The sequence below is a fragment of the Antechinus flavipes genome, chromosome 2, assembly GCF_016432865.1.
Source record: "Antechinus flavipes isolate AdamAnt ecotype Samford, QLD, Australia chromosome 2, AdamAnt_v2, whole genome shotgun sequence".
Classification (NCBI taxonomy): domain Eukaryota; kingdom Metazoa; phylum Chordata; class Mammalia; order Dasyuromorphia; family Dasyuridae; genus Antechinus; species Antechinus flavipes.
Genome location: NC_067399.1, coordinates 570,007,040 through 570,019,557, shown reverse-complemented (window position 1 = coordinate 570,019,557; position 12,518 = coordinate 570,007,040). Strand labels below are relative to the sequence as shown.

General features: G+C 32.6%; 1 protein-coding gene across 1 annotated transcript in view; it reads left to right on the top strand.

Annotated features, from left to right (window-relative positions):
• BLM (BLM RecQ like helicase) overlaps positions 1-12,518 on the top strand; it is a 61,873-nt gene that overhangs the window by 20,182 nt on the left and 29,173 nt on the right. Inside the window, exons 6-8 of the mRNA XM_051981139.1 lie at positions 1,695-1,827; positions 3,280-4,049; positions 9,236-9,427. Coding sequence (XP_051837099.1) covers positions 1,695-1,827; positions 3,280-4,049; positions 9,236-9,427 — 1,095 coding nt within the window. The remainder of the gene's footprint in view (positions 1-1,694; positions 1,828-3,279; positions 4,050-9,235; positions 9,428-12,518) is intronic.

The following is a 12,518-nucleotide window of genomic DNA, read 5'->3' as shown; positions in this document are numbered from 1 at the left end:
TGGAGATAATAGCACCTGCCTCCTGGGATTGTTGTGAGAATTAAATAATATTTGTAAAGTGCTCAGCACAGTGTCTGGCACAGTGTAGGCGCTTAAATGCTTGTTCTTTCCTCTTCCCCAGTTTTACAGCTAAAGGAAGACTTACTTGCTTCTCTCTAAGTTGCTTTCCACTATATTTCCATTCTCTAATGTTCAGTCTGTTCCTTTACTCCTGCCCAAGACAAATTCAAACCTCTCCTAGACCTTGCGATCTCCTCAGAAGATTATCATTCATTAGCACTCTTCTTTCTTTCTCAATTCCTAAGACATTGTATAATACTAAATTTTTTAAAAATATTCTCTTTTTTTCTGAGCCAAATTTTCTGAGCCTTCTCTCACCATGGCTAGCAATTGATCCTGTTCTCCCAAAAGATAGTATCCTAATTTTCCGCTGTTTGGATCCTGTAACAATATATAAATCAGAGACAGGGCTGACATGGAACCAATACATTTCCTTACATTGTGTCCCCCAGTAGGCGTGACTGTAACACATAAGTAGAATATTTTTACCCTTTGATTATGCTCCCTAAGCATAGGGAGAATAGAGCACTATTAATAAGTTAATTTTTTAAATCCTTTGTAAGGAAAAAAAATTTCATGGCATTTGTAACTTCTGCCACTTTGAACACCCCTTTAAGACAAACAGTAAAATAGCATGAAGTCAAACAATAATAGCTCACATTTATTGTGTGCATAGCCTTTTTCTCACAGAAACTTTGTAAGGTAGTTAGTGCCAGTGTTTTGTCTCCATTTTATTTTTCACTATTGGCTTGTAAGGTAAAAGTGGTAAGTTAGAAGCTAGTAAATAATGTAACTGGAATTTCATTCAATATCTCCTGACTATGAATTCAGGATTCCTTCTACAATATAACTCAATGTTTCACTTGAGAACAAATTTTTTTAATAATAACTTTTTAAATTTTCCAAATATATGCAAAAATAATTTTCAGCATTCACCTTTGCAAAACCTAAACACAAAGGTTTCTCAAAGAATATTGTATTATAGTTATTGTTTTGTTTAATTGGTTCTCTTGACAATTTGTATTTTCAGAATGTTCCATGACCTTTAGCTTTCTTGATCTTTCTGGGCCTTTGAACATTTGTAAAATGAGAAGATTGAGATGATCCCAAAAGTCACTTCAAGCTCTGACCTATCATTCTTTCTTCCTCTTTTTCATTTTGCCAAAAAGGTGGGCCAATATAAGCTAAGAAATGAGAACAAGTTTAAAAGATCCCATCAGTTGTTCATTTAGGTTATGAAAATAACATACATGATAGCATATATCAGGTACCTGATTTCATTAGTGTGGCTACCCTTTACCAATGTCGATTGTGTAGTCCTTTCAGCTTTTTAGATCAACATCTCTGGGGAGAAACCAGTTATAAGCCTTTCCAGACTTAGCTTGGCTGGGTCATCAAATCCCAGAGTCTATACCCTTTATAGCTGGAGAGCATGTCTAAGACTTTCTTGACAGAGCCTTTAAGATATCATCATCACAGATATCATCAGAGTAGAGCTTTAGTGTAATATGATAATAATATTCACAATTTTTTGAAAAGTTATTGTTCCTAATCACCTGAAGAAAAAGAATGATTCTTTGTTTTATCTCAAAATGTTGCTTATTAAGAAATCTAAATATAGTATTATTTTGCAGATAAACTGTTAACTTTACAACAACAACTTTTTCATGTGATGGAGGACATATGTTCATTAGTTGATACTATTCCTACTTATCAACTTGAAGGCTTGGATTGTGGAAAGAAACTTCTCCAGCATCGAGATCTTAGGTGTCTGAGTTTTTCTTATTTGGTATATATATTCTGTGTATAATATATTTGTGAGATGGTGTAGCTACTCGAGATTTTTTTAGTCTTTCAAAATACTTAATAACAGGATATATATATGGATATATCTATATATACATGTGTGTGCACGCACACGCACACAAATGTGCTAGATGTCCCTGTGAATATACTGTTCTGATAGTAGATTTTTAGGGGCAAGAGGCTTGGGGAGCATTAGTCATTGGAAATTACAGGAAATTATTTTAATAGCTATAAAAGAGAATAACAGGCAACTTAAAATTAGTTTATATGAGGTGGGGAAATGGAAAAGGGCTATGCAGTTTGAGATTCTTCTACGCATTTAATCTCTTCAAGGAGCAGAACAGGGAGAGGAGTTTGGGATAGTGAAAAAAAGAGAGAATAGGGCAGAACAGATCATTGTCCTAACCCCTCTCTCCCCCCACACTTTTTTTTTAAGACTATTGAGACAGTAATAATAAGGTTTCCACCTCTGATCAACCAAGAGTAAGAGAAAAATTATGATTTTCAGTCCTTTTTAATACTACAAAACCGCTTAGAACAAGGAGCTGAAGTTAAGGGTATAAAAACAGAAGTAATTTGAGTACAGTATAACAAACAATGTAATAATGCAACATATACTATATTGTAATATAAGATTATTTAAAAAGTAAAATAACAAACTATCTTTGTCTTCATGGAGAGAGAGCAATTTATCAGAAATAATTGAAATTATAACTCTAAAATTGCCAAAAGTACATTTTACCTCATATAAACTTTTTTTACCATGATATAAAAGGGATCCATTTTAATTTATAAAGTTGAACTATTGCTGTCTAAGTAAAGTTTTATTTAATTGAAAAATCTAAAAAGTTGAAGTTTTATCACCCTATCTCTGGACTAGTGATCTTCAACAATTTTTTATTATTGTACCTATGAGCATGCTCTTAACTAAATATATAATCTTAATTGAATTAAATTGCCCAAATAAGAACTCCCAACATCTAACTATCTGCCAGTTTTACTCTTTTCTATCATCCCCAAACCCAGTCATATGAGTAGATAGATGTTTATGAAACCCAGTTTATGGGTTTATGAAATACTTTTTGTCTACTGTGATAAGGTGGCCCCACCTTCCCATCAAAATTTGCTTCACTTCTACTTGCTGAAAATAAGCAAGGTTAATTGCATGCCCTCATACCAAAATGTTCAGAGACATTGACTGGCTAGGAATTGTTTCTGGATGATTTTTTAAAAGCCAAAGCCTGTATAGTTACTACTTTAAATCATTGCCTTTTTTAAAATATCCCTTTAGTTCAAATTTTTTAAAAAATAATTATTTCTTAAAACATTTTGAGAAGTGAGGTGAATAAGAACAGAAAGTATATTATTGTAGCCATTAGATTTTAACCTGATATTATTTTTTTCTTTCTTTAGAAGAAAACTTTTAGCTGATGCAGATCCCAACAAAATTGGTGCGAGTTCTTCACCCTTGAATTGGACATACCAGCCTAATTCACATGATCAGTCTGTAAATGGCAAGACAGTTTTTTCTTCTCTGCATTCATTTCAAACGAATAAATCTTTCTTCACAGGAAATTTAATAAGAGAATTTAAATCTCCACATCTTCCTTCTAATCCTGTCTCTACTACTGATTGTCAAGGAAATTTTTTTGATAAAACTGCAAGGACATTTCCAAATCTGGATGTTTCAGCAGGGATGCATGACATACAAAGAACTACTCCAGAAAAGTCAAAGCTGTCATCTGCCAAGAGGAATATTTCTGAAAGTATATTACTCAGCTCCCAATCACCAGAACCCTTTGTTAGGAGCAATTCTGCAGAAATATCAAGGACTGGAGAAAAATGTAAAAGGTCTCATCTCCTAGGCAATTTTCTTACAAGCACTACTATAAAAGACCAGAATAAACACATTAATTCAGTTAATGACCTAAAAAGAAACAATTTTTCTGAAACCCAAGATATTGATATTTTTGATATAGATGATTTTGATGATTTTGATGATTATGACTGGGAAAACCCAAATTATAATTCAGTAGAGGAAAAATCCAAAAATACATATCTGCCTATTCGGGAAGGTCAGCCAATTAAATCATTTTCAGAAAGAACTCCTTTGACCAAGACCAATTGTCTTTCAGTGGTACCTGCTAACCAGAATAGCACCCTCTCAATCCAGAATTGCTCAGGTAAGTTAAAATGTTAAATATCTGTGTACTGAGCTCCAAGATTGCTCTAAGCACAGGGCTCTATGATTCTAAGACACAATTGTCCAGAACAAGAATTTCATGGAGTAAAAATCACACCATACTTTCAAGTTTTCATTATCAAGTTTCACATTATTTATATGCAAGTTTGTAAATAATAAATCCATTCCCCCCCAAAAAAAAAATTTTATTTTGTGGCATATAGTCACTGTAATTTTACAAAATATGAAATTATAATCAAGTCTTTTCTATTAAGAAAATTCTAAATTATTGTGTTTTACATTTAAATGATTTTTATTGTCCCCCTAAAACAATTAGGCTAATTATTCTTTGGGATAGGGAGAATGCAAAAAAAATTTAATTGTGCATATTTTTCGATTACTAAATTGAAGTTGAAATTTTACATATAAGAAATTCAGCATACATTGTACCCCCAATGAGTTTGATAAACATAAATAAAATTATCTATTAGAGGATTAGAATCCTTTTACAAAGAACTTGGAAATATTAAATTAGCCACTGAAAAAGAGGAGTTACTTTTAAAAAGTAGCAAATGAAAGCCAAAACATAATGAAACCTTACATCAGCTCCATAAAAGTTTACAAGAAATTTTTTTAGCTGAAATAACTGTGTGTGCAAAATTTCACAAAAATATAATCCTGTTTTTAATGCATCAGTATCATGAAAATTCTGGTTTGTTTTTTTAACCTTTAAAATTGCACATTAATTGATTTATTTTTGTAATATGATGAAATAATGTGTCATAATTGATGTACAAAATATCTTTATAAGACAGTTGAGTGTTGCAGTTAGAATGAGTGCCAGAACTAAGATTAATGTATTTTTATTCTCTATACTGAACTAGATTGGTGGCAGTAGGAATCAGAAAAGTCATTGTGAAGGAAGAATCAACAGGACTTAGTGACTAATTCGGTGTGGGAGGTGAGGAAAAGGAAGGATGAGATGGCTGCAGTTGGTCATTGAAGGAATGGTTTTGCCTTTAACAGAAATGGGAAAATCAGCAGGTGGGAACCCTGTAGGTGGATCTGGCTTTGGGGGAGGAAAAATTCTATTCTCAACATCTTGAGTTTAATGTAATAAGACACTAATACAAATGAGTATGGGAGAGAAGGCTTTTATCAGTTACATGGGCTGCACATTTCCTCCCAGTCTGTTGCTTTCCATTGGAAATCTTATTATTGCATTTAATCGTTCAAGAGGTTTTTGCACTTTTGTGTATTCACACATCTACTTCATTTCTAAAGACTCTCTGCTGCTTCCCTAGCCACAAATTTGTCTTCTTTCCACGGCTAGGATAAGTATACTGTTTTATCATAATATGTGTTGTGAAATATGAGTTAAACTGAATTTTTCCTTTTTAAATACCTACTGTTCTAATCACCTTTTGTGAAAAGTGATTCTTTTTACTAATATTATTTCAGTTATCTGTTACTAAGCCCTATTGTGATACATAATCATGTTATGTAGATGATCTTAGATTCTTAGTTTTGCTAGTAGTAGCCACTAGGAGCACAAGTTCTAGTAGCTTCTTCTATGCTAGAAGGATGCTTAAAACTTCCCAATATCTTTAGGGCCATCCTGTATTTGCAAAAGACCACTGTGGAAAGAATCATGATTTGTGCATTAGAATCTATTGTAGATTAAATCAATTTATCTTGATATGTAGTGACAAATATGAAGGTGGTCATAGATCAGAATAATGAAAAATTGGAAAGTAGTTCACGATTAAGAAATTAGAGGTCAAAGGTTTGTACATCATACGAAAGCATGATGTTTACATCATGAAAGCTAAGGTAATCTAAGGTAATATAATTGGAAGAGACTAAACATGGCAAACAGAAAAAAAAATCATCAAAAATGAAGCTGAATCTATAATATGTAGAAAACAATTCATATTGATGGGGAAGTTTCTGAAATCAGTTTGCCAGACAACCAACTTGATATAATTAAAATTAAAAGAGACCACTCTAACTTGACAAATCTAAGTATGCTGTAGACATCAAAAAAAAAAAAAATATAAACTATTATAATTCTCTTAGGAAATTTAACTTCTATAAATTAGTTGTCATAATCAGAAAACAATTAAATTCTAGCCACTACCTCAACTGGTAAACATCTGTTCTCCTTGCCAGGCAGAAAGAGATAATGTGACATAAAATTTAGTAGGATGTAACTTATTTGATAAAAATCCTTTTTAGGAGGATAGCAAAAGATTGTAAGTGGTGCTTCAAAACAAGAAGTAGGAGAGAAAGACAAATTTAAATAATATTTTATAAGCAATTTCAGGGAAAAAAATCAACTTGTAAACATTTTTACAATAAGTTTTACTATTAAAGATGGTCAAGCTACCACATTTAGTTTCTAACAGTGCCTCCCCAGTCATGGGAAAGAGAAATGACACTGAAATAAAAGATGGGGAAAAAAACACCTAGATCAGATCAAGTACATACTTTGTACTTCATACCATAGACAGACAATAAAAATAAAGAAGTATTAGGAGATAAATTCCCAGGATATGTGAGAGGAATGATATCAAAGATACAAGAAAATCTTAGACTTTGTTATCAAAAAAGGAGAGGAAGAATGAGAAAGTTATGGGCATACTCATAGATTTAGAACTGAAAGAGATTTTGTGGCAATATATAAGTTATGAGATAAGTCCCTATCCTCTTGAGATCAGTCTTGATGAGAGAACTGTTCGGTTCTGCAAACATATATTGTATCTAGGATATACTGCAACATATCCAACATATAAAGGACTGCTTGCCATCTAGGGGAGGGGGGGAGGATAGGAGGGGGAAAAAAAATTCCTTAAGATGTCTTAAATAAAGCATTTGTAAGGTCAAAAAAAAAAAATTGTGTGTGGATGAACAGGGTAGGGAGTGGGGGGTAAGTGTCTCATATTTAACAATAATAGCTTAATTATATTATATTATTATTGAAATATGTACACTTTAAAAAACCTAATATATAATTAAATCCTCATTAACTTAAAAAAAAAAGAAATCAGTCTTGATGAAGTTATAAGAATGGAATAGATATGATTTATTGTGGAATATTGTTTACAAAAGCCTATCCTTACTGTCACACAGTTTACTAAAAGTATAAAAATAAAATCCACTGTATTTGTTTCTTGACAATTAAAAAATTAGTTGATACAGTAAAGCAAAACACTACCCTAAAAGTTGTTCTCCAACAAGCTATCTTCTGTAAGTGTTATGAATATTGAAAGAATTAACAGCAGAGATAACTGTTTTTAACCTCTAATTATTAATATCAATAAAAATATAAAACAGGTATATTCTTACAAAAGGTGTTTGCCAAAATTACAATGTCCAACATAGAATTCATTTAGAAGACAGGCTTCCAGATGTTTCTATTTGTTAATGACATTATGTTGATTGCATAAAGACCTAGACTATCATATCCTCATAATTGAAATCTACAATTACTCAAGAGTCTGGCTTAACTCTTCACTTGAGAAAACCTGAATGGATGAAGAATACCTGTTGTCCAAACCAGTGAACTAAAGGTGGATGTACAAGGTGATCCAGGAAGTATATTTTTTAAAAATTAGTTTTTCCATATGTAAGCAGCTGTTGCTTGATTCTTCTATTTTCTTTCCCCTTGCTTGTACCCACTGTGGGTTTCAGTGGTTAGTCAGCCAAACAAATGCATTTCTTAGGCAAGTATTAATTTCCCAGCTGGCTACAACCTCTTTCTTTTGACCCCTACATCCCTCTGTTCTCTCTCCTCTGCCTCTACTATAGACCCAACACATGCCTACTATGTCTCCTAGCCCAAACTGTAATGAGGACAGATATACCCTCATTTCCCAGATGCAAGGAGCCTTCAGGACCTCAAGGGAAAGTGGATGGAATGTGTGCTTTCTGAGCACTTTGCTTCATTGCTAAGCATATAATTGTCACACCATTCAAAATCCCCTTTAAGCTAAGGTCCCAATCAGGTATAAGTAGGCCCTGCTTCCCAGGACTCAGAATCTTTCCAAGATCTCTGACTGAATGGAAGTTTAATGAAATGGGTGCTGCCTGTGTACTACTTTGACCCCAGTACACTGCTTAGGCCCTTAGCAGTTTTAGCCTGCAATCATAACCTAACAGACCCTGATTTCTTAATCTGCAAAAAGCCTCATCTTCCAAGGAAATGGGATGGAGCATATACTCTACAAGAGAGACCAGGGCACACTAAATTAAATGATGTCTCAGATCGAAAGGAAGTTAAGGCAGACATCTATGTTGATTAAGCATGGAGAAGATTCATCCTGAAAATGGACTTCCTATCTGCACATCTGGATTCTTTTCCCTTTTTCATAAGGGAAAAGAACCCAGTAGTTCTACAGCAAGGAGAACACAGAGGAGAAGTCCTAGTAGTGGCAGATGCAAGCATCAATAAGAGTAGCATGATCAATAAGAGTAGCATGACCACATATTTCTGTGGTTTTGTCCCCAAGACCTCTCCAAACTCAAGGGATAGTTTGGAAGAAAATCAAAACCAACCATCACCAGGAAGACAGTCTAAGTTGACATCTTTCTTTCTGTCCTAATCTGCCTCTCTTGTCTGTAGACTTGGGACCTGATCTCTGGCGACTATGATCCACAAGGAAAGATGGAAATTTACTAGACAGATCTCAACAATAAAAATAAAATTTACATAATTGGTGGTTGAGATTGAAAAAATTAGTATCATTATTTAATAAACACAACCAACAAACATAGCTTTGTAAGGTATCTTTTTCATCTGTAGCAACCATTAAAACCAAATATCACTAAAAGAGGAGGAAACTCAAAAGTAGTTGAAGGAGAACAAAAGGACTATCAAGAAAGTGAAAGGAGAATCACATTCTTTAGAGAAGTCCAAGCAAATTAGGATTGTATTTCTTGATAAGGAGGCCATTGATAGCTTTTTTGAGAAAACAGGTCTCCTATGGGACAAAAACTAGATTGCAGGGAGCTTACAAAGGTTAAGTAGTTTTGAGGAAATGGAGACAGAAAAGTATAGTTCATTCTGTAGTCTTCAATACTAAACACATATAATTTAGGTCTTAGTGTATAGCAAGTGAATAAAAATTACATCTTTTTACTGCAGATGTTCACTAATTTTCATAATATTGATTCTTTTCTTACAAGACAAATTGGTACAAAATAAACCATCCAGAAATCCAGAACAAGAACGTTTCAAAAGTCTTGATTTTCCACATTCAAAAGAAATGATGAAGATTTTTCACAAAAAATTTGGCCTGCATCATTTTCGTACAAATCAGCTAGAGGCAATCAATGCTGTTCTGCTTGGTGAAGACTGTTTCGTCCTAATGCCCACTGGTATGTATTTATAGATATGAATTGGAGAGAGTCCATTGGCAGATGTTAAATGAAAACACATCTAAAGTGTTTAACAAAAAACAAAAAGTATATCTAGATAGTCTCAATAACTGGAGACCTATAAAATTTTTCTACTATGCTGGTTTATACATTAGATTTGTCCCCAAATATTCTATTCTTTTTTTTTATGTCCCACCCTAAATTAACTTGGTCTGTTGACAATGAATTGTTGTTTCTTATGAAATCTTTCCCTTTTTTTTAAACAATCTAGATACAGAGACTTGCAATTGCCTCAGATTTGGTACCTTTTTCTACTGTGTTAACTTTGGTTTTTAAAAGAGTTTCACGACTTGTAGGGAAATTGTGGTGAATAATCTTACTATAAATCACTTTTGTCCTTTTATTTATATAGGATTATACATTAATGTCTCCAGAAAAGATTTTAGGCACTTTCTCACACACCTATTCAAAACCTTTTTAATAATGTGCAGTCATTCATTTTTAATTATTACCTATATTTCAGTTTTGGAAATATTTAAAATTGCCCAAATAAAAATTCATCAATAAACATCTAGCTAATAGTTTTCTTCAAGCCATTCATATGGTTCAATATAAAATTAATATTGAATAAATATTGAATATTGGCAAAGCTGAAAAGTTTTGCAAGTTGATTTTACAGTTCATACTGTATTTTAATCATTAGCATTTCAAAAGCTTGCAAGTCATTTTCTGCCTTGCACTTAGTTGTGTAGCATAAAGCATTTCTTATTTAAAAATACAATAACGAATATACATTATAATATATAATAAGTATCTATAAACATATAATAAAAATAATGGTAAGACCTTTAGGCCCTAAAACTCCCCATCATTGACTCCCAGTTCACTAGTGATCATATTAAACTTGAAAACCTGAAAATAAGCCGAGGATCAATTTGTCCTCAGGCAGTCCTTGTGATTTTTCTCTGGTCACTTTCAATGAAAGATGCATGATTAAAAATGTATTATTTGAAAGGTACATGATTTAGAAACATGTATTACTGCTTTCCCTTCACTACGTGCCTGATACAGAAAATACTTCTATTTTCCTTACATCTAAAGGACATTGGAAATATGACATTAATACACACGGTCCTTTCCTCTGTCAGTATAGTAATTTTTATTATCTGCTTTCTATTAAGTGGAACTCTTAATTAGCATTTCTATATTCATTACATATATTGCAGTGGTAATTGAGGCAGGTATGTAGTGCATTGGACAAATGCAGGCCAGGTCAAGGATCAGAAAACTTAAGTTCAAAAACTGTCTGAGAAATATATTGGCTTTGGGGCTCTGGGAAACTCAAAGCCTGTTTCCTTGTCTTTAAAATGATCTCCAAGATCCCTTCCTACTCTAAATTTATGAACCTATGATGTTCTGAATGATAGCACTAAGACACTGCACAAAGGTTTTAACAGTTACCTTAAATTTTTTTTCAATTGTCAAAAATTATTTTTTCATCCCATCTCCCATCCCATCACTACCCACCCTTTGGAAAATGAAAATTAAAACCTTTGTGATGAATATGCATAATCAAGCAAAACATTTACCCATATTGACCATGTCCTAAAAAATATATGTCTCATTCTACACACTTAACAATCTCTTAACTTCCTCTTAGGTGGTGGATAGCATTCTTCACCATACTTCTTGAATCATCATTGATTATTGCACTGATCAGAATTCTTCAGTCTTTCAAAATTGTTCATTTTTAGAAGTGTTGTTGTAGTATAAATTGTTATTCTAATCCTATTCATTTCACTCTACATTAGCACATGCAGGTCTTCTTAAGTTTTTCTGCTCTTGTTTTTTTTTAATAGCCCATTAATATTTTATTATCTTTCTATCAGTCCCCAATTATTGGACATGCCCTTAGTCTTCAAGTCTTTACATGACCAAAGGGACTGCAAAAAAAACTTTTTTGTATATAAATCCTTTCTTTGATTTCTGTAGGCTGTAAGCATAGTACTGAATACTTTTTTTTTTTTTTAAGAAAAAATAGTTTATTAATGTTCTTTTTTCCCATTTAATAGTATTTTATTTTTTCCAATTACATATAAAGATTGTTTCCAACATTCGTTTTTGTAAGATTTTGAGTTCCAAATTTTTCTCTCTACTTTCTTCTTCCCACCAAGCTAGCAAGCTATTTGATACAGGTTATGTTAAACATGTTTCCACATTAGTTACGTTGTGAAAGAAGAATCAAAACAAAAGGAGAAAATTAATAAGAAAGAAAAAACAAACAAAAAAGATGAAAATGGTATGCTTAAATCTGCATTCAAACTCAATACATAGTTCTTTCTCTTAATATAGATAGCATTTTCAATCATGATTCTTTTGGAATTGTCTTGGATCACTGAATTGCTGAGAAGAGTTAAATTTCTCATAATTGAACACCACACAAAGTTGTTATTACTTTGTATAATGTTCTAATTCTGCTTCCTTCACTCAGCTTCAGTTCATATATGGCTTTCCAAGTTTTTCTGAAATTTACCTGCTCATCATTTCTTACAGCACAATAGCATTCCATCACATTCATATACAACTTGTTCAGCCATTCCAGTTGATGGACATCCTCTCAATATCCAATTCCTTGCCACTACAAAAAAAGCTGCTGTAAATACTTTTGTATTTCCCCTTTTTATAATCTCTTTGGAATATAGACCTAATAGTGGTATGCTGGATCAAAGGGTATGCATTTTTCTAGCCCTTTGGGCATAGTTCTAAATTACTCTCCAAAATGGTTGGATCAGTTCATAATTCTACCAACAATGCTTTAATATTTTAGTTTTCACATCATCTCCAACATTTATCATTTTTCTTTTCTGTCATAGCCAATTAACCTGAATTGTTTTAATTTGTATTTTTCTAATCAATAGTGATTTAGAGCATTTTTTCATATGACTAGAGATAGCTTTAATTTCTTCATCTGAAAACTGCCTGTTCATATCCTTTGACCATTTATTAAGTGGTGAATAATTTGTATTATAAATTTGAGAAATGATACCTTTATCAGAAATACTGGCTGTAAAGGTATTTCCCAGCTTTCTGC